The 22,064-nt window shown below is 50.3% G+C and overlaps 1 protein-coding gene across 2 annotated transcripts in view; it reads left to right on the top strand.

Annotated features, from left to right (window-relative positions):
- Nucleotides 1–22,064, top strand: part of NSF (N-ethylmaleimide sensitive factor, vesicle fusing ATPase) — an 82,022-nt gene that overhangs the window by 36,538 nt on the left and 23,420 nt on the right. For both annotated transcript variants that reach the window (XM_040087128.2, XM_040087127.2), the window contains exons 9-15: nucleotides 9,494–9,693; nucleotides 12,809–12,974; nucleotides 14,084–14,158; nucleotides 15,789–15,976; nucleotides 18,799–18,894; nucleotides 19,452–19,608; nucleotides 20,735–20,868. In XM_040087128.2, coding sequence (XP_039943062.1) covers nucleotides 9,494–9,693; nucleotides 12,809–12,974; nucleotides 14,084–14,158; nucleotides 15,789–15,976; nucleotides 18,799–18,894; nucleotides 19,452–19,608; nucleotides 20,735–20,868 — 1,016 coding nt within the window. The remainder of the gene's footprint in view (nucleotides 1–9,493; nucleotides 9,694–12,808; nucleotides 12,975–14,083; nucleotides 14,159–15,788; nucleotides 15,977–18,798; nucleotides 18,895–19,451; nucleotides 19,609–20,734; nucleotides 20,869–22,064) is intronic.

Below are 22,064 nucleotides of genomic sequence, written 5' to 3' on the forward strand. Positions count from 1 at the left end.
GCCGGGCTGGGAGAGCTGGGGCTGTTCAGCTGGAGAAGAGAAGGCTCTGGGAAGATCTTAGAGCCCCTTCCAGTGCCTAAAGGGAGCTTATAAAACAGAGGAGAGTGATTTTTTACATGGACAGGTAATGACTGGACAAGAATGGGAATGGCTTTAAACTACCAGAGGAGAGATTTGGGTTAGATATTGGCAGGAATCGTTCCCTGGCAGGGCGGGCAGGCCCTGGCACAGGGTGCCCAGAGCAGCTGTGGCTGCCCCTGGATCCCTGGCAGTGCCCAAGGCCAGGCTGGAGCAGCCTGGGACAGTGGGAGGTGTCCCTGCCATGGCAGGGGTGGCACTGGAGGAGCTTTGAGGTTCCTCCCAACCCAAACCACCCCGTGATTCTCTGATTCTGTGGCTGCAGTACAGAGTCCTTGTGAAGGTAAAGGATAATTGGTGCTGTTTAATAAAGGAAGACAAAGATTCTGTGAAGGACCACTGGTATTTGGATTACCCTGGGCAATGAACTAAAGGTGTGCCCCATTAAATTCCATTAAATACAAATACCCTTACTGTGCATGTTTACACCCAGGCTGCACAAAGAGACATTTTTCAGGGAAGAAGTTGGACTGGGAGCAGAGCTCCCGAGCTCTGATTAACCCCAGGGCTAAAGAGCTTATCTGAAATGTGAAAAAACAAAAACTTTCTGACATTCATTTTCTTTGCCTTAGTTATAACTTGCTCTTAACTATATTTCAGATCTGAAATGTCAGCGTGACAGCTGTTCACCTTTGTGAATAATTTATTGGGAAAGGAAAAGAAGGAATTTGCTTTCTCCCTGGTGCTGCAGTGCTCACCCAGTTGTGTTCTTTACCCAGTGCTCCCAGACTGCAACTTCCACGCCAAATGCAATAAATATTTCTGTCCATAACTACACAGAGGCTCTATAGACCCTTCCAGCATTACTTGCAATTTGTGTGTGGTTTATCTAACTTCCAAGGAATGTTCTGGGTTTGGAGCACATAAATCAACGGTAGTTAACCGTATCATCCGAGGGGGGAATACTGCTCTGGTGGTACAAACCTGGGTTTATCCAAGAGCAGAAATGTTAGCTCAGCCCCAGCTGGGCACGCTCCCTGCCTGAGCTCTCTCCTGGCCTGGAAGGAGCAGTTTGCTTTTCCCAGCTGAGGATGTCCCAGCCCTGCTCTGGTGGCTTTGGGCTTGCGTGGCTCTGTGGGGAGCTGATACAGGTGGCAGCAAAAAATGCCACGAATAAAGACAGTTTATAGGGTCAGTATTCAGCTTGATCAGCTCCTTGGTTGGTGTGATGTGACACAATCCAGAATCCCAGAATGGTTTGGGTTGGGGGGAACCTCAAAGCCCACCCCTGCCATGGCAGGGACACTTCCCACTGCCCCAGGCTGCTGCAGCCTGGCCTTGGGCACTGCCAGGGATCCAGGGGCAGCCACCGCTGCTCTGGGCACCCTGTGCCAGGGCCTGCCCACCATCACAGGGAAGATTAACTAATTCTTGACTCCTGATAAGCTTGTGGCTGCCAAATGGAATGAAATCCTTCCCTGGATGAGCTTTGAGGAAGATCCCTGGAAACATTTTGGTGCCTCACTCGTAGCAATGACACTTCTGAGGAAGGAACTTCACACCTGGGGGCACTGATGGAGGGAGACACCAGTCAGGTTCTCCCTGAGGGACAGCCCTTCACAGCCCTTTTCCAGGGGGAAAAAAAATAAAAATCCCTGTGATTTCCAGGGAGTCCTCCTCCTTTTCAAGCCCTTTCAGGACATCTGTGCCATGCCTCATGGTAGAGCTGTGTCACTCTGTGGTGAAGGGAGTCTGCTTTCATTATTCTCTGCTGCTGCTCAGAGTGTCCTCTTGCTCCAGCTAAAGCTCCTCTGTTTATTTGACAAATGTTGTCATTGATGAAGAAAATGTTTTCTTCCCATCCATGGTAAATGCTGGTTTTTCTGCTGAGACTTTAAATCCAGCTCATTCAGCAGCTTGTGCTCTTGCCTAGAACAGTGTTCTCTCTCCTTGTTGTTTTTTCTTTCCCCCTGACTCCAACAGATATTTAGCCATTTGATGTTTGAAAACAAAACCCTTGTGCTGACCCTCTTTTCCTTATTTAAGAACACTCTTGTGTCCCCAAGCTTTGAAACAGAGCCTTGACTTGCAGCAGGGAAGGGATTTCTCGGAGTCCTGTGGCACATTAATTGTTGTAGAGGCCTCGAAGAGCAGATTCTCTGTGGACATGTTGCTGTGGTTTAATGACAGGTATAGAAAGGTTTGGTGTTACAGGTCACGTTCCTTCGAAGAGACTGAAAGGGAACCCAAATTCCCCATCCTCTCCTGCTACCACAAATCAGCTTTTTGAAGGTGGTTTCTGTTTCCTGGGAACCATCTTAACCTGTGCTCCTGACCTGCCCTCTTGGGATTGCTTGGTCTCAGAGCTCTGTGATTTTGAGCTCCAGCTCATGATGGAGAAGTGAAGTACCAACAGAACACAAGGGGAACATTGAAGTGAGCAGACACTCAAGATTATTTTCTTCCTCGGATTCTGTCTGAAGTGGAGGCTTGTCTGTTAAGCTGCCTTAAAAATTAATGCATTAATGTTCTGCAAGTGCTCAGATACTGTATGAGAAGAATAATGATGGAAAGGTTCTCACCCAGCTATTCTGAAAATAGGGTAATTTTAATGAGAAATCAGTGTCAGGCATGTCTAACCTTAGCTGGGGTGCTGGGAGTGCCAGGCCCTGCTGGGCAGCGTGCCCCAGAGCTGGGTGCTGCTCTCAGCCCGCTCCTGTCTCTGCAGCATTCTCCAGCCCAGCTCTGGGACTCTGAGGCCATTTCTCATAACTCTTCATCACCCATCATTATTTCTCCTCCCCTGGCCTCTCTTCCCTGCTCAGGACTGTGGTGCTCAATCCAGAACAAGGATCCATTCTGGATCAGCTGGATCTGGCTGTGCCTCGCTGCCTGGGCCTGGGTAGAATCCTCACTGGGATGATTTTTTTCTTTTTTGTTGTTTTGCAACATGCAGTTCATTATTCCTCCCCAATTTAGAAACTCGTGCACCAGGTACATTGATTTAATCCTGCCTGTCAGTGTGTTTGTAGCTCGTGGCTTTGCAGTGTGCAGATTTAATTGGAGCATTCTGTTCTGTTCCATCTCCCAGGCACCACATGCCACTAAATTCAGGATGGATCATTTCGTGCTGTGCTTTAAAGTTTGTGGGGTTTAATCTACTTTTCATCCGCCTCTAACTTCATTCAGCCTGTGCTTTTCCTGCATGTCTAGGAGAATGTCTAACACCTATTTATATCTTTTGGGAAGTCTAAATGTCCTTCTCTTGCTTTCTTTGTCTCCTCAAACCCTCTGTGTGTGACCCCCACATTTTCCTGGAGGGAAGTTGTCTCAGACTTTATAAAGTTGTTCTGGCTACTTCTTGTAGTCTTGTTTTCTTCTACCTACCTAAAAACAATTTATCTCAGAATTTTCCAGCCATCAGGTTAGTGTTGGGTCTGTACCACACAATCAGAAGGCAGCTGAGGTTGAAAGGGACCTCTCAATTTAGTCCAACCCCACAGTTCCCTCCCTCTTCCCTTTATAACATCAGGGATGACATTCACCATCTTCCCCCTGGTTTCTCACCCACTCTGTTGAAGTTCTTAGTGACTTTGAGATGATTTCACCCACTCTGAGTTCCCCTGGGTGAAGTTCATGTCCAAGTGATCTGCCAGTATCCAACGGTTGTGGGCTCTTGTGCCCCTTGTTCTTTTTCTGCTTCTGTTTCCTGTTCCTTCCCGTTTGTCACTTTTATTAATATCAGCTGTCACATAAAATGTCAAGTCTTCACTGGTGTAAAAAAGTGTTTAACAGCTTGAACTCAGCATTTGGTGTTGTTAACTCTTCTTCCTTGCTGAGAATGGACCCGTGCTTTCTTGCTCTCCCAATTTAACATGAAGTGCTCTGCTCGCCCTGAGGCTGCTGGATCCAGGCTGAGTCTGGGCACTGAACTCTTCCTTTGGAGAGAGCAGTGAGGAGTCCCTGACATCTGTCACCTGCCTCCTTCTCCAAACCAGAGCTGGCCTTAGGTACCCCCAGGGATGGAGAAGAAGGGGAAGGAGCTGATGTGTAATCTGTTCATGTGTTGGATTGCTGGGTGCAGTGCAACTGGAAGAACTTTGGAGGAGGGCATCAGGGTGGGGGGACAGGAAAGCTTCTGGACACAGAGTGAACTGACTTGAAGGACTTTAGTCCTGGGAGGGGAATGAGAGGGAGAGCTTCCAAATTCTGCACAGTCACTAAAGAACATGATTCCTTTTAACACAGGGGTGTGGAGATGGGAATGTGGCAGGTGGTTGGGAGGGGGGGAAGGGCCTTTACACCAAACCTGCAGCAAGGAATTCCTGCGTGGATGGCCAGAGCCGTCAGTGGTACTGAGGGAGCTTTGCTCCTGCTCCAGGCGGCTGCAGAGGCGTTGGTTGGTGGCATCACCGTGGCCTGGCATCCCCAGTTTGTCCCCAGCTGGGAGCCCTGAGCTGTCCCCGTGCCCCCAGGGTGTCTGGATGTGTTCACCAGGCAGGAAGAGTTCACCAGGCACTCCCAAATCCCGGCGTGTTGGCTTTCTGAGCAGGTGGGAATGGTCCAGCTGTGTCCCAGAAAGCAGGGAGTGCTGGTGGGATTGGTGTGACTGGCATCCAGGTGGCATGGGGCTGTGAACATCCTGGCTGTGCTCAGCTTCCCACAGAAGCTGCCTCTGGAACTGGGGATGTTTCTGCAGCTCTGTTAGGGGACATTTAGCCTTTGCTACTGTGCTGACTTCCCTCAGTGCTTGGTTTTGTTTGTTTATACTCTTAGCAAAATCCCTTTTCCTGAGTGTCCTGATACTGGCTTTGTAGCCGAAGGCATTCTGTTGGAAGCGTGTCTCGAGCTGATTTATTTTCATTTCTAGCACATTCCCTCAGAAATGGATAAATGCCCTTGTCATAAATCTCATTATTGCCTCCTGATAGATGTGTGCACTGAACTCCTCAGAGCCACTGGGATGTGGTGAGGAATCAGTTTCCAAAGGTCCACGGAGAACTTTGCTTTGTCTTCTCTTTCCCGTGGCAAAGGATTTGATAAATCAAAAATCTGCCCATTGAGAAAATAAAACTTCTGGTTCAGGTGTGGCCCTTTCCCTGCCCCAGCTTTGAGTTCAGAGCAGAACCAGTTCCTTCAGTCTCACCCCGTGTAGGATTGTCAGTCCCACGGGAAGATAAACGGGAGCCTGGAGGAACTCTGGCCTTACAGCATGACAGGAGAGGGAAATTCCACCCAGCTCGACTTTTAGGGGAAATTTTGGTGAAGTCTGGGAGCCCTGAACTTCCTGTAACCCGCCCCAAGATGAATGTGTGGAGATAAACATCTCCCTGCTGTGCTGGGGCCTTACCATCCATGCAGGTTCCTGGTGGTGCATCCCAGTGATCCAATCACACCAGAATGCTTTGATTTTAATGAAAAGGGGAATTTCACTCCCAGGTAGAAAATCCCTGGTTTACTAAATCTGTTCTCTTGATCTCTCCAATAAATTGAAGAGGGGGAATTGGACAAATAAACTTTATCTTGTCTTTGGGCCGGTGATGTTCTGTGTCAAAACAGAGTTTGACTTCCATTGGTAACACCAGTAATTCTCCCATTCGCAGCAGTTTTTATGAATTTTCCCTTATATTTTGTTTCCCATATTTGTATGTTTGAGTTCCTCTTAATGTCCCTATTCAGCCTCTAACTGTCATTGAATGCATAATTTAAGGATCGGGTTACAGCAGTGACCTTTTTTTAGGAGCTCATCAGATGCTGAGCTGAACTGGTTGGAGATGTCTGCACGGCTCTAATTTGTGGTTACAAAGATTCTCATAATAGTAGTGACATTTGGGCCACATTGGTGAAATCAGCAGAGGGGAGATAAACTTAATCAAAATTCCTGTGTGGTGCAGAGGATCCCACTGTGATTTGAGCGCTAACATTTGGGATTTGTCATCACCTGTCTATTTTAATAAAGTCCTGCTTGTCCTTAAAACTTTGATTTTAGCCAGGTGAACGTGGCTGTAAAGGGAAACGTCTGCTGGAGCCGCTTGTGGCAGTTTTATTTGAGTAGGAGCTAATTGCTTTGGGTTCAGGAATGTTCTGCCACCTGACTCAGACCCAGCTCTCAATGTTGCCCATTCAGTGGCAACCAGGCCTTGCAGCAGGTGGTCAGTGATGGCCTCAGAGCTTTGGGGAGGGAGCTTGGATTGTCCAGCACGGGCTGGGGAAGTGTCTCAGGGAACCTGCTGGGCTCAGAGCTGGGATTTTTCTGAGGAAGATTCCAGGGAACGACCTCAGGTTGTGTCACAGAGGGGTTGGGATGGAGATCAGGGAAAGGTTCTGTCCCCAGAGGTGCTGGCACTGCCCAGGCTCCCCAGGGAATGGGCACGAGGCTGCCAGACCTCCAGGAGCCTTTGGACAGCGCTCCAGGGATGCCCAGGGTGGGATTTGGGGTGTCTGTGCAGGGCCAGGGGTGGGACTGGCTGATCCTTGGGGGTCCCTTCCCACTCAAAGTGTTCTGGGATTCCTTTCCTTTTCCCTTTCCTTTTCCCTTTCCTTTTCCCTTTCCTTTTCCCTTGAACAGGAAGAAGGTGAACATTCTAGAACATTTGTCCAAGGCAGTTTGTGTTTTGTGTTCCGCTCCCGCCGTGGGAGCTGAGATCCTGGGTGTGGGTGTTTCAGGCTGAGCCCTCTGCTGTGGCCCAGGCAGCTCATGCAGAGAGGGGAATGTTGGAGCTTTTCAAGAAATTCAGATTTTTTGGCCTGTGAAGGAGAAGCTTCTGGGGGATGTAATTCAGCTGTAGTCCTTCTAGAGAGAGATTGGGAGTTGCAGGAAACGCAGAATCACTAAGATTGGAAAAGACTTCCAAGACCATCGAGTCCAAGCTGTGCCTGATCCTCACCTTGTCCCCAGCCCAGAGCACTGAGTGCCACCTCCAGTCCTTCCTTGGACACCTCCAGGGACGGGCACTCCAAACCTCCCTGGGCAGCCCCTACCAGTGCTTGAGCCCCCTTTCCATGGGGAAATTCCTGCTGCTGTCCACCCTGAGCCTCCCCTGGCCCAGGCTGAGGCCGTTCCCTCTCCTCCTGTCCCTGTTCCTGGGAGCAGAGCCCGACCCCCCGGCTGTCCCCTCCTGTCAGGAGCTGTGCAGAGCCACAATGTCCCACTGAGCTCCTTTTCTCCAGGCTCAGCCCCTTCCCAGCTCCCTCAGACACTTCTCATAGGACTCAGAAGAGAAACAAAGAACAAACCAGGCCCAGACTGTTGGTGTTTGTGGTGTAAACACCCTGGCACAGCCACTCCCTGCGGTACCATGGCCCTGCCTCGCTGGGCTGGGCACAGACCCTGACCTGCCAGAGCCCTTTGGTGGCCTCTGTAGCCCTTTGGTGGCCTCTGTAGCCCTTTGGTGGCCTCTGTAGCCCTTTGGTGGCCTCGTGCAGGAGCCCAGGAGCTGTTGGAGCATCGCTGTGCTGGGATTTCCCTGCAGAGAAATCAGCAGCGTCCTGCCCGGTGCTGCTCCCTTACAGAGGAGACCACGTTCCCCGTGGTAACAACGCCCTCATGACAGGGATTTGACAGGAGGAGCTTTTAATTTATCTGTGCCTCACTCCCTCCCCTGTGAAATTCGTCTTCGGTGCCAGTTTCTGTTGTTTATGCTTCTGACTCGCAGATGCCTCAATGCTGTCTCAGTTCTTAGCCACAGCTCCTGATTTCTGTAGTAAAGTTTTGATCTGCAGAGAAGCCCAGCAGGATCTCTCAGCTTTATTGCTGGACTTACCCAGTGCAGCACTGCTGCTCTCTGGGTTTGGGAGGGATCAGCTGCTCCTCATGGCAGTGAGTGAACAGCCACAGAGAGCATGTGGGGTCCCAGGAATTAAGTTATATTGAGCAGTTATTCAGACTGAAATCAATTCTTTATTGCCATAACCTTCAGGAGTAAATGAAATCACAGCAGAGTGTTGGGAAGGTGATAAGGGATAAGTGTTTGTCCTTTACAGGGGGAATTGTCCTGAGGTCTGAGCAGCCCTGAGAGCTCTGTGGGATGGGGTGAGGTTACCATGGAGCTGAGACAAGCCAGAAAACAGGAGGGAGGTCGTGCTGTGGGGTGACAGACAACTCCATGAGGTCAGGCTCCTTAAGCCTGGCAGAAACTGAGCTCAGGTCCCCTCAGTCTGAGCTTGGGGCCATCAGTTTGCTGCCTTTTTGTGGTTCTGCTTTTAATGTGCATCCCAAGCAGTGCAGCACTCGTGGTGGGTCACATTCCTAAAGAAGTCAATCCACAAGAACGGAAAATAGATTTTCATATGTTCATTAAAAAATGGAAAAAAACCTCTTAAGTTTGCGTCCCACCATTCCCCCAGCACTCCCGAGGCCAGCACTGAGCCATGTCCCCTCTCCTCTGAGGCTTTCCCTGAGCCTGCTGCTCAGTGTTCAGGACCTGGTGCTGATGCACGATCTCTGCTCTCCTTCTGCAGGGTTTTCCAACTGCAGCTTCCAGGCCAGAGGTTTAATCTTGTGCAGTTACTTTTCCTGCTGGTCAGATCTGGTGTGAGTGCTGACAATTTTGTTAAAGGAACAAAACAAACCTGGCTGTGGGCAGGGGCTGGTCCCACAACCTCTCTCGGCACAGTGAGAGGCAGGGCATGGGGAGCTCGGGCTATTCAGGATATTCAGAGACAGCAAATGGATAAAATGTGTGGGGCTCACAAGCTGTGTATCCACAATTCCACAAACCCTTCAGGAAAACTCTTCTTGTTCCCACCTGCAGCCTCTCCCAGGAGCTGTGAGCACACCTGGGATGTGTGTGCCTGTGATGTGTCCAGCCTCAGCTCGCAGCAATTGCATCCTCTCTTTCCCAAGTTCTCAGACACAGTGTCCAAAGTCCTGTTATTTGAACAAATCAGAATATTTCAGGTTTCTTTATTTACAGGTCAAGGATTTTGGGCTGGTGGTTCTGGTTGGGAGGGTTTTTTTTCCGTTTTCTCAATATTTATTCCGTGGAGGTGCAGCCAGAACTGGATGTGGGATGTGGGACTCACCAAAGCCCAGCACAGGGGTGAAAAGTTTGGTGTTACCCATGCAAAATTCCTCATTTTCTCTTCCAAGAATCAGATGGGTGTGTCTGACCTGTGTCCGCCTTGCTTGGTGTGCGGGCTGTAAAAAAGAGTGTCTGCAGCTCCTCTCTACCTGGGGATGAGCAGGACCTCCTCTTGGTGAGAACTGTGTTATTCCCACATTTCCCAGGGGATCTCTGGTGCTGTGTGTCCCTGACCAGGAATCACAGCACTTTAGAGGTCGTTTTCCCCCGGCACATCGTTGGCACGACGCCGATCCCGCCGTGTTTGGATGTCTGGGGCAGAGCTCAGGCAGCTCCCTGCTCCCGTGGGCTGTCCCCATCCTCTCCCTCTCAGCCTGTCCCTGTCCTTGCAGGCTGCAAACACGTCAAGGGCATCCTCCTGTACGGGCCCCCGGGCTGCGGGAAGACGCTGATGGCCCGGCAGATCGGGAAGATGCTCAATGCCAGGGAGCCCAAGGTGGTCAACGGGCCCGAAATCCTCAACAAATACGTGGGAGAGTCCGAGGCCAACATCCGGAAGCTGTTTGCTGATGCAGAGGAGGAGCAGAGGAGGGTGAGGACACACAGGGGTGGGAGTGCTGGGAATGTGCTGGGAGAGACGGGGTGTTGGGGAGGATGAAGCCAGAAAGCCCTATAAATATGACTGCTTAGATTCTGAGAATGTGAAGTCTGTAAGTGAGATAGAATTGAAAGTAAGTTTTGATGTTTGAGGTGTCCTAGCTACTGGATGTCTGGGAAAACAGTTATGTGACCAGCTGAAGGTGACCTGCAGATAGGTCCGGAGGTCAAATGGAATGTTCTGTCTCATCCCCCAATGGCTCATCCCACACCTGTACCCCTCCCCTGAAGTATCAGGTCTCTGTAACCCCATTGGCACAAGTCCTGTTCCAGCCCACCTTGAGACCCCTTATCAGGGAGCTTCAAGGGTGGGTTGGTCTCTTTGCTCTTTGCCTGGCACCCTTTCCCGAGGACTTTCCTCTCTTGGAGTTCCCTCTCCCTTCCCCCACTCCCGAGGCCTCGCCACGAGCTGCAGCCTGGCAGCTCAGAGCAAGGCCTCACATCCCTTACAATAAACCTCATCTTCTAAAACCCAACTTCAGAGATCTCCTGTCTACATTTCATCCACACCATCCTGGAGTCCCCAGCAGGGAAGTTATTTCTACAGCCGGGTGCTGGGGAGGAAGAAGCCAAAAAACCCTATAAATATGATTGCCTATATTCTGAGAATGAGAAACCTGTAGGTGAGATAGAATTGAAAGTAAGTTTTGATGTTTGAGATGTATTAGGTACTGGATGTCTGGGAAAACAGTTGTGTGACCAGCTGAGGGTGACCTGCAGATAGGTCCAGAGGTCAAATGGGATGTTCTGTCTCACCCCCCAATGGCTCATCCCACACCTGTGACCCTCCCCTGAAGTATCAGGTATCTGTAACCCCATTGGCACAAGTCCTGTTCCAGCCCACCTTGAGACCCCTTATCAGGGGGCTGAGAGATCAGCTCTGTCTCTTTGCCTGGCACCCTTCCCCAAGGATCATCCTCTTGGAATTCCCTCTCCCTTCCCCTACTCCCGAGGCCTCGCCACCAGCTGCAGCCTGGCAGCTCAGAGCAAGGCCTCACATCCCTTACAATAAACCTCATCTTCTAAAACCCAACTTCAGAGATCTCTCGTCTACATTTCATCCACACCATCCTGGAGTCCCCAGCAGGGAAGTTATTTCTACAGCCGGGTGTTGGGGAGGAGGAAGCCAAAAAACCCTATAAATATGATTGCTTAGATTCTGAGAATGTGAAGTCTGTAAGTGAGATAGAATTGAAAGTAAGTTTTGATGTTTGAGGTGTCCTAGCTACTGGATGTCTGGGAAAACAGTTGTGTGACCAGCTGAAGGTGACCTGCAGATAGGTCCAGAGGTCAAATGGAATGTTCTGTCTCACCCCCCAATGGTTCATCCCACACCACAGGGAAGTTATTTCTACAGCCGGGAAGGGTCTGGAATGTGCAAAGGGCTGCGTTAAAGGCAGAGTCGCTGCTTGGCTCGGGGTTGTGGTCGCTCCTGCTGAGGCTGGGCTTGTGCAGGCTCACACACCTTGGAAGCTGGGAAGGCAGCTGGGCTCCAGGCAGCTCTGCAGGCAGGGACAGGGAGCTGAGGTTCCGTGCACAGCAATTCGGGAGTGCTACAGCACTGCCCGCCCTGCTTGCTTTGGGCCATACGCTGTCACCTGCTCCAAAAGTCCTTCAAACTCACATTGTACACGTTTTCCTCTGTTGTTTTTTTGTAATTTTTTTTTTTTTTTTTTTTGGTGGGAAAGACGTAATTGAATCTGTTTGGACTTTTCTTACTAAATGAAGCTGGCACAGAAGCTTTCAGGGTTTCAGGATTTTAGGTTGTAGGTATATTGGTATGTTGTAGCACTTGAAGTGTTAGGATCAATACATGGTTAATTTTTCTCGGCAGAAAGGATGAGAATAATGTCTTAAAATTAGAGATCTTTGAAACTGGAAATGTAGGTAAAAATTCTGGTTTTTTTCCAGTGATGTGGTTTTTTTATCCATTACTTTAGCTGGCTTTCAAAACCCCAGTCTTTAATTTCATGGTATAAGTACTTCTTTCACGTATGCCACGGTAATTTTTCTCTGCTGTGGATCGCTTGATCTGGATAGATTTTCTGGCAAAGAAAATCAAATGTCAGGCTAGTCACAGTTAAATACAGGGAAGTCTTTTCAGGAGTCATTAGCAAATGATCCCTTAATTTTATTCAGCTCACAAGACGCAGATTTTGGTGGTGCCTTGACATAATTCCATTTCTTCAGCAGAAGGTTTATTAGCCAGTCAATCAGCTCTGTGTGGTAACAATCTCCTGCTCCCTGGTGGTTGCAGTATCTCTGGGAGCTGCTTTCCCCTGGCAATAACACACCTGTTAAAATACACTCGATATTGGCCGCAGGGGCTGGGCCTGATGACAGCTGGGAGATTAAAAAGGTCTCCAAAAGGTTGGCATTGTGCTGCCTGTGTCTGGGGCAGATTGCCAGGGCCAGCACATCCACCCAGTGATAGCACGGGCTGCCCTGGCCACAAAAGATCTTCTACAGGTGGAACTCGAAGGGAAAAAGCTTCATAACGCAGTCACAAAAAGCATCCTGTTCTCTTACCAGCTGCAACTGCCTCACCCCTGAGTGAACCTGGAAATGGCAGTTCTGGGTCTGACTGGGCTCCTTAAAAAAGATTATCAACAAAGCTGCTCTGGCAAGCTGTGTATTTACTGACTTCAGCCCAGCCTGGCGTGTTCCCAGCCTGCTGCATCCCTCCCTCCACAGACAGGCCTCGTTCCCTGTCCCTGGTACCTTTCCTTTCCCGGGTACCGAGTGCTGAGACCCTTTGAGCTGCGCGTTTGGCCTTTGCTCACCTTGCTCAGCCTCGTGCTCCTCCTTGAAACCTGTGCAGCTGCAAAGTCCCAGGTGTGGGCAGAGCCCCCTGAGCCCCCTGGAGATGGGCAGGATGTTTCCCTGGCAAGGGGTGAGATGCACACACGCACACACACGTGATGCTGAGCACGCAGGGGCCGTCGGCGCTGTGTCTGTGCCTGAGCTCAGTGCGAGGCCGCTGGTGATTTGGTTGATTTTGGATTGCTCTCAGCAATGGTGACTTTCCTGACACGTGCTCTCTCCCACAGCTTGGAGCCAACAGCGGGGTGCACATCATCATTTTTGATGAGATTGATGCCATCTGCAAGCAGAGGGGCAGCATGGCCGGCAGCACCGGCGTGCACGACACCGTGGTGAACCAGCTGCTCTCCAAAATCGACGGCGTGGAGCAGCTCAACAACATCCTGGTCATTGGTACGTGGGGCTGCCTCATTGTCGGGGGCTTTCCCCGTTTTTCGGGTGGTTTCAGGGTCCTTTGCTCCCCTGCACAGCTCTGAGCCAAGCCGAAGGAAGAGATGGAGTTCTCAGGTGTAGATTTTTCAGTGTTGCATACTTCGTTTATTGTTTCTTATCTTACAATTTTCTCGGAGTCCGACGAGATGTTCGCAGCTGCATGGATTCCTCACATCTCCCCTCGAGCTGGCTGTCCTTATCTTTTATACTAATTACTATGTATTTCTTGTTTACTATTTCTTACCAATGTCTATCACTATTACTAAAAAGGTCATCTTTACTTTGACCCAATCCTCACTAACTACTTTGTGCCACGTCAATGCAGCAATGGAGTGAGGGAAGGAGAAGGAGAAGAAGAAGGAGACAACGCCCCAGATTCTCCATCTTGTCCCCATTCACTTCAGTGCTAGGAACCTAAAATTACTGTTTTCTCACCCTGTGATAAGCTAAACTACTATTTTTCACACTCTTGTGGCCTGTAAACCTTCTCTCAGTGTAGGAAGTTTTTCTCATGGACTGGGATCAAAGCCAGTGTTTCTCTGAGCTCTGGGCTGGGGTCCCAGACCCCCCTGCCCAGGTCCCTGACCCTCCAGGGCAGCCAAAGGAATGCCCTGGACTCCAACACCTCATGAGCTCTGCTGGGCTTTGCCTCACTGCAGGTCAGCTGAGGTACCAGGGCTGCTGTTGGAGCGGCAGCAGCAGCAGCAGCTTTAAAGGGAGATGCTGCTGTGCTTGGCAGATACTGCTGCTATCAGCAATTTCCTTATTTAGTTTTGGATAAGGAGGGTTTCATAGCTTAGGACTGGTGGAATTGATGCATCAGCCTGTGGGGGAGTGGAGCTGCTCCAGCTGTGCTTGTCCTGGTGCAGGAGCCCTGCAGGTACTCCACAGGGACAGGCAGAGCCACAAGCACGGGTTTGATCCCTGCCCTGACTCTCCCTCAGGGCATTTCCAGAAGATGAGTGCCTTCTGTCTGTTTTCTTGGGGCTCTTTGAGTCCCTAGCTCTATGGGCTGGAAACCCACTCAGGAAGCTCAGATAACAGTGTTTTGTTTTTACCTTTGACTTCAGGAATGACCAACAGACCTGACCTGATTGATGAGGCCCTGCTGAGGCCGGGGAGGCTGGAGGTGAAGATGGAGATTGGTAAGCACACTGCACATCCCAGCTCCTCAGCTCCATGAGCCCACAGCAGCAAAGCAAATGCAGATCATAACGTGAACAATCCCCAGCATGGCTCAGGTGCTGAACTCCCTGCAGCTCCCTCCAGAGCATAAATTAAATCAGAGCAATAAAACACCGCTTTGCACTTCCCTCCTGATAAACCTGATCTCAGTTTCCAGCAGCGTGGGCAGGGGTGGGCAGGCAGGACCCTGAATCTCACCTGTGAAGGAAAGGAGGCAAATAACGGTAGCAGGTCATTCCTGGGTGGAAATTGCAGGAAGGCCAGGCAAGAGCAGTGGCTGAACTAAAAGTGGGCCAAGAGCTTGGTTTGCCATTTCATCTGGCAACTGGAAAAGCAGCTGTCTGTCAGTAACTGGGAAGGGTCCTTCGTAACTGTGCACATCTGCCTCCCCCAGTGCCGGGTAAATTAGGGAATCACATAGGTTTTATTAAGAAAGTAAACCCAAATCATCTTAGATTCAAGAGAACAAATCACTGGCTTTGCATTTGAGATCAGAATTTGGTCAGTGAAGGTTGTGGTGGAGCCTAAAGGGTGACTGGCCTGGGGGCTCCGTGCTGAGGTGACAATTCACTGCAGAAAGGTGGAGCAGAGAACAGCCTGACACTGAGCAACAGCTCGGTGATCCTGGAATAAATTACCAGGTGACAAGGACTGAATGCTCCTGGGAGCTGTGCACGTTGTAAAATGTCTTTTCACATCCCCTCAGCACAAACACCAGTGCAAATATCAGCTCCTTGGAGCAGGGGCTGGAAGGAGCTGAGCACAGTGGGGCTCAGGAGGATGTGCCAGACTGACAGGTTGCAATTCAAGGAGAAGGAGCTTCTGTACAACCCACTGTGTGCTTCAGAAGGGATTTGCTGAGGTGCAGGCTGGCAAATGATCACCTCAGCTGATGAAAAGGAACATTTTATAGGAATGATATGGGTCATGGGAAGAGGGAAGTCAAGGCTCTGGATTTTGGGAGAGTAAACTTTCAGTAATTAGTGGGTGTGATCCCATGGGAAAGGGCACTCAGGGATAGAGGAGCAGAGACTTTTAATGGACAGAGGACAGGGTCAGATGGGATATAAGGAAGAAATCTGTTATGGAGAGGGTGGGCAGGCCCTGGCACAGGGTGCCCAGAGCAGCTGTGGCTGCCCCTGGATCCCTGGCAGTGCCCAAGGCCAGGCTGGAGCAGCCTGGGGCAGTGGGAGGTGTCCCTGCCATGGCAGGGGTGGCACTGGGTGGGTTTAAGGTCCCTTCCCACCCAAACCATTCCATGATAATTGCAAGGTGGGAGCTGGACTGAGGGATGCCGGGGAACTGACCAGAATGTCATTCCTGGTGAGGAAATCTGACAGCAGCCGGCTTGGAGGAACCCTGAGGAGAGAAACTCAACCTTGAGCTTTTCTCCCTGTTTGGTGCTGACGCTGCTCAGTTTACCAGTTCATGTAATTGGGTGTTCTCAGTGAAATTCACCATCAAACACCCTCGTTGTAGGTGCTGCTCGTGCTGAGAAGGGGCCTTGGGGGGAAGGGACGCTGTGGGGAGGGACAGGGGGGTTTGCAGTGCTGTGCTCAGGGCTTGGGTGTGTTCTGTCCCCCTTGCCAGGCCTGCCCGATGAGAAGGGCCGGTTCCAGATCCTCCACATCCACACGGTGAGGATGAGGGAGCACCAGCTGCTGGCTGAGGATGTGGACATTGCAGAGCTGGCAGTGGAGACCAAAAACTTCAGTGGTGCTGAGCTGGAAGGTTTGGTTCGAGCTGCTCAGTCCACTGCCATGAACAGACACATTAAGGTCAGTCCTGTCATCTCCTACTGGGGCAAAAAGGGGAAAATAATTACATTTGGAGTATTGAATGTTCACTTCCAATTGGAAACCGGTCTATCAGTGTCCCTTAGGAGATGAAATTCATGTGGGCAGCACCTTTTCCCTGTGCTTTTCCTTCGTTCTGAATTCCCTCTTCCCTCTCCTGCCCTCCAAGTGCCCCTTGCACAGCTTGCTGGGGGTGGTTTCTGAGGATGTTTCGATAAAAACTGAAAGTCCTGAGCACAGTTTGTGCGTTGGGCCCAGGAGACAAGGTGGGGATTAGAGCAGCCATTTGTAGGGAGGCTCTGCTGGGGCCTGTGCAGGTCAGTGTGCTCCTGAATGTTCTCTGAGGAGGGGGAGGTTACAGCCTCCCACCTGCTCTGGGGGCACAGAGACAAAGGTCACCAGTGGAGATCTGCCAGGGCTGTTTGGAAGGAGGTGAGTGCACAAGATGCCAGGGAATTTTGGGTGTCCACTGGGAGAGAGACCTCAAGCAGGTGGAGACAGGGATGGGGACTGACCTGTCCATCACCTGGGGCCAAGTTCTTGGAGCTGGAATGGTCTGGAAATCCCGGGTCAGGCTCTGACGGTGAAAATAGCAAAATAGCAGGGTTAGAATTTACCAGGAGAGGTGAAGAGAAGTGGGGCTGTGATTGCATCATGGATAAAATCCCTGGTGTACTTGGATCATGCCAGAAGCATGGGGTCAGAGGTACAGGAGGGGTTTCTTTGGAAAAATGATTAAACTAGGATTCCTCAGCCTGGAGAAAGCATGGGGAAGGGTTATTGGGAGTGTGAGTGTGCTGGGATCAGGGAGTGTTCACTGTTCCCCAGTGCAAGAACCAGAAGAGCAGAGGAGATGTGCTTTGTGTGAAGTGTTTCAGCTGCGGGAAGAATCCTTTGCTCCAAGTCTTGCTTGAATTCAGCAGTTCTTTGTACAGTCTCCCATTGCAAATCGCTGCTGTTGTGGTGGTCAGTGATTGCTGCAGCATTCCCAGCTCCCTGTGTTCTCTGGGAACACTTCCCTGCCCTCCCAGTCCCGCTGGCTGCAGGGGGAGTTCAGGGCCGTGAAATGTCAGGGCTCAGTATTCAGTGGTGTTGAAATAAGAGATGATGAGGTGGTGAGGAAGGAGCCTGAGGCACAGCCCCTGCTCCCCTGGCCAGGACTGGGGGCAGCTCCTGCAGGGAGGAGCCCTGGACATCAATCCCACAGCACGGGGCTGCTGTTCAGTAAAAATCTGCTCAGCCTCAGATGTGAGGAGGGCAAATCACACTTTCATTTAAGGGAGAAAACATTTGCTGCTTCGACATTTGTATCTCCTGGGAGTGCTTTTTCTAAAGGAAAAAATTACTCTTCCTGCTAATTAGTCTTGTATAACCGTAATACTTGACAAGTTATTGTTTCATACAGCAAGAAAACCACAGACATCATCACTTTCTCATTTTCTTGTGCTCTCAAAAAAAAAAAAAAAAAATCAGTACTTCTGGATTCTTCCCTTTGCAGGCAAAACGTTTTCCTTAAATAATTAATTTTGCTTATAGTTGATGTTTTCTCAGTGCTTGAGTTTTGGGTGAGTTTGGGGAGCGTTGGTGTTTTGATCTATTCCCTGCTGTGCCAAAAAGTCACGTGGGCAAGGGGAGATGGCAATGTGCAAATGGGAGAGAGCAGTCCCCTCCTCTGGGGTGGTTTGTGAGCCACATCTCAGTAATGTATGGATGTGTTTTCCACATGGGAAGTGACCACGTGTTGTTTTGCTTGTCAAACACTTTGACACAGTAAATTTGGGTAAAATTCTTTATTCTGGAGCTGCTTTTAACTAAATGATGCAGTAAAGTACATTATTCTTTCCTACAAGTACTGGAAATTTAAAATATACATCACAGGCTTGACCCAGTTTTCAGAAGCACCTTTGAGAAGCAGGAGCACGAATGGAAAATGCAGGGGCATTGTCTCCTGAATCATTTGAACTCTTGTGATTATCTCTCGAAGTGTGCGTGTGAAAAATGAAAACATGAACTCATTAAAGGCTGGGGAGGTAAGAGCCCCCCTGGTTTTAAGTGTACACACAACTTCAGGGAGATATTGAGTGTTTCAGGTGCCTTCACCTCCCTCTGCAAAGTAGAAAAGTGATCACCTGTACCAAAGATCCGCTCGGTTCTGTATTTGGCAGCCTGTGTTTGTGCTTGGTGGGTGTTTTTGGGAGAAGAGACTCTCTCATTTCAGCCATCCCCTGCCTGTGTGTCTGGCACAGGAGGATTGCCCAGCCTGGCTTCCTGGGGCTGCTGTGTAGGGGCTGCATTTGCTGCTCTTCAAGACGAGCACCCTGTCGTTGTTTTTATTGTTATTTTTCCTTCCCACGCTCAGGTGCGCTCTGTTCTTGCAGGTCGCTGTTGGAGGGGAGCGTCTGAGACACGTCTTTGAGAGTTAAATGTAGTTTATTTGTCTTAGTTCTAGGGGTTTGGACCGGGGTGAGACCAGCCCCACACTGGCCCCAGTCCCAGCCTCGCTGATCCTGGTTTGCAGCACAGAGCAGCAGGGACTGGCCAGAGCTTCAGTCCTGTTCTTAGCTGGGGTGCAGCTCTGGGGTGGGGGTCACAGACACCCTCTGCACTCCAGCATCCCCCGTGGGGTGGGACAGCTGCCCTGGGCGGCTCTGTGGGGCTGGGAGGTGCCCGTGGCTCTTGCAGTGGGGATGGCTCCAGCAGAGCCGTGTTTGTCCCTGAGCCACACCAGCCAGGGGCTGGGGCTGTGCAGGGAAGCTGCGGAGGAGCTGTGTGCTGCACCTCAGTGTCCTTTGTTGCCTTTCCAGGCCAGCAACAAAGTGGAGGTGGACATGGAGAAGGCAGAGAGCCTGCGTGTGACCAGAGGAGACTTCTTTGCATCCTTGGAGAACGATATCAAACCTGTGAGTGGGCGCTGAGGGGCTGCAGGGGCAGCCACGGCGCGGTGTGGCTCCTTTGGGATCGCACAGCAGTGCTGCCCCTTGGGCTGATGTGTCCTGTGTTGTGGAAGGGGGTGCTCTGAGCTCTCTGTGGGCTCTGTTGCTGCCCAGAGTCATAAAGAGAACTGGAGGAGATAAAGAGCGGCTGGGGGTTTCTTCTCCTTGTCGCAGCTTTCCCTTTTAGGCCACTTCAGCTCCTGGGTGACAGCTTTACCCTGGGCTGTAGGAGGAGGTTTGAGCCTCATTTCTGAGAATTGTCTCCACACAGTGTGGAGTCAGAACCCCCTGGGAACTTGCACTGACTGGAACTGGTTGTGAGGGCGTATGAAAAGGTGTTTCTGAGCGTGCCTGGTCTCCACCTGTGTTCAGCCCTCTGAGCTGGAATGCTGTGAGTCACCAGGGGCTGTGACTGTCTCACTTCCAGAGCCTTGCTCCCGGTCATTTTTAATTGTTTCATGATTATTCTGATGGGATGACATTTTTTTTTTTTGGGTGAAAGAAGTGTTCCTTTTCTTCTGCAGGCATTTGGAACCAACCAGGAGGACTATGCCAGCTACATCATGAATGGCATCATTAAGTGGGGGGACCCAGTAACGAGGGTGTTGGATGATGGGGAGCTGCTGGTCCAGCAGACCAAGAACAGCGACCGCACTCCCCTGGTCAGCGTGCTGCTGGAAGGTACAGCTGAGGGAAATCATCCTCCTCTGCAGGCTGCTCCTGTCAGCTGCCCCTGCTCACCCCTGACATCCTGCACCTGCAGGAAACACCCTGGGGGAGAAGTGGAATTGGGCTCTTTCAGTTTGTTTGGGTGAAATCGCTTTGGATATTAAAAGTGTCTCCTCAGCCGGAGGGAGCTGTGGGCTTGGAGCGAGGGAGAAGGGAATGTACCCAGTGAATCACCAAAATGTTCCCAGTGAATAACCTGAATTTGGCTGGTTTACAGTGGAGATGTCTCTAGCTGAGTCACTCGTTTAAATTCTCTTTGAAGTCACTGGAGAGCCCATCAGTGCAATTAGCTGAGCTCAAACAGCCACATTTAGGTGTCTCTGTCAGTTAAAGGTGGATTTCCCTCTAGCCAGACTGTTACTGACTAAGGAGAGTTTCCAGATATTGGAAACTGGTTCCAGTATCTGTGTTACAGATTTTGGAGGAGATTTTGTTATATTGGAGTAGAATTTGTTATTTATCTCTTCCCTTTTTCCTTTCCCAAAGTCCAAAAAGATGGGTTACCACTGTTGCTTGTGGTCTGTAGCTTTGGAGTTAGCCCTGAGTAATTCTCTGTGTTAGTGCCCAGCAATTTCTTCTGTCCCTCCAAACTGATTCGTGTTGGGTGCATGGATTCAGGTGTGTCTTTGGTCTCTGAATTATCCTGGTGTGAATTCAGGCAAATAACATTTTGCCAGTGTTTCCCTGGTGCTCCTGCTGCTGACTTGTTTGCCAAGGTGCCAGCAGAGATCATACTGTGACAGGACATAAGAAATTTATCCAAAACACAAACTCACACGTTTTGGTGCCATGGCTGCTCCCACAAAAAGTGTAACGTCCTCTCTGGTGTCATGGCAAATCGCTCTGCATATGCTCCAGTATTTCCATTAATTGCCTTCCTGTGGAGGAGTGGGTTGTACCAGGAGTTAGTGTGTTCCTTCTGCAAGCAAGAAAAACTCATTTCACACTGCAGATGCCTCTGGATGGAATTCTAAACATACCCTAAGTATCATCCACACTGAGCATTCTCAGAGCTGTTTATTCCTTGTTTATTCCTTGTTTATTCCTTGTTTATTCCTTGTTTGTTCCTTTGCTTCAGGCCCCCCCCACAGTGGGAAGACTGCTTTAGCAGCAAAAATAGCAGAAGAATCCAACTTCCCCTTTATCAAGATCTGTTCTCCTGATAAGATGATTGGGTTTTCTGAAACAGCCAAGTGCCAGGCCATGAAGAAGGTACGTGTGTGTGTCCTCCCCTGTGCCTGGTGACAGGCCAGCTGTGGCTTCTCTCGTGGGGGGAAAGGTGAATCCCCTTTGGGATGGTGAATTACCTTTGGGATGGTGAATCCCCTTTGGGATGGTGAATTGCCCTTGGGATGGTGAATTATCCTTGGGATGTTGAATTGTCCCTGGGATGGTGAATCCCCTTTGGGGTGGTGAATTATCCTTGGGATGGTGAATTCCCTTTGGGATGGTGAATTATCCTTGGGATGGTGAATTACCTTTGGGGTGGTGAATTGCCCTTGGGATGGTGAATTACCTTTGGGGTGGTGAATTGCCCTTGGGATGGTGAATTACCTTTGGGATGGTGAATTATCCCTGGGATAGTGAATTATCACTGGGATGGTGAATTACCTTTGGGATGGTGAATTCCCCTTGGGATGGTGAATTATCCTTGGGATGGTGAATTATCCTTGGGATGGTGAATTACCCTTGGGATAGTGAATTATCCTTGGGATGGTGAATTCCCCTTGGGATGGTGAATTCCCCTTGGGATGGTGAATTCCCCTTGGGATGGTGAATTATCCTTGGGATGGTGAATTGCCCTTGGGATGGTGAATTATCCTTGGGATGGTGAATTGCCCTTGGGATGGTGAATTATCCCTTGGGATGGTGAATTACCTTTGGGATGGTGAATTATCCCTGGGATAGTGAATTCCCCTTGGGATGGTGAATTACCTTTGGGATAGTGAATTCCCCTTGGGATGGTGAATTACCTTTGGGGTGGTGTTTTCTGCTCTCTCTAGGTCTGGAAGTCCTGTGTGTATTTATTTATAAAGTTGAATGCATCACAGAATTGCAGAATGGTTTGGGTTGGAAGGGATTTTAAAGCCCACCCAGTGCCACCCCTGCCGTGGCAGGGACACCTCCCACTGCCCCAGGCTGCTCCAGCCTGGCCTTGGGCACTGCCAGGGATCCAGGGGCAGCCACAGCTGCTCTGGGCACCCTGTGCCAGGCCCTGCCCACCCTCACAGGGAACAATTCCTTCCTCATATCCCATCCAGCCCTGCCCTCTGGCAGTGGAAGCCATTCCCTGTGTCCTGTCCCTCCAGGCTCTTGTCACAATGTTTTTGTGGCACTGAGTGACTCGGGGAAGGCTTCAAGGCTCTGTTCTGCTCTGTGATCCTGGCAAACAGTGCAGCAGAACAGAT

Source organism: Hirundo rustica, chromosome 27 (assembly GCF_015227805.2).
Source record: "Hirundo rustica isolate bHirRus1 chromosome 27, bHirRus1.pri.v3, whole genome shotgun sequence".
Taxonomy (NCBI): Eukaryota; Metazoa; Chordata; class Aves; order Passeriformes; family Hirundinidae; genus Hirundo; species Hirundo rustica.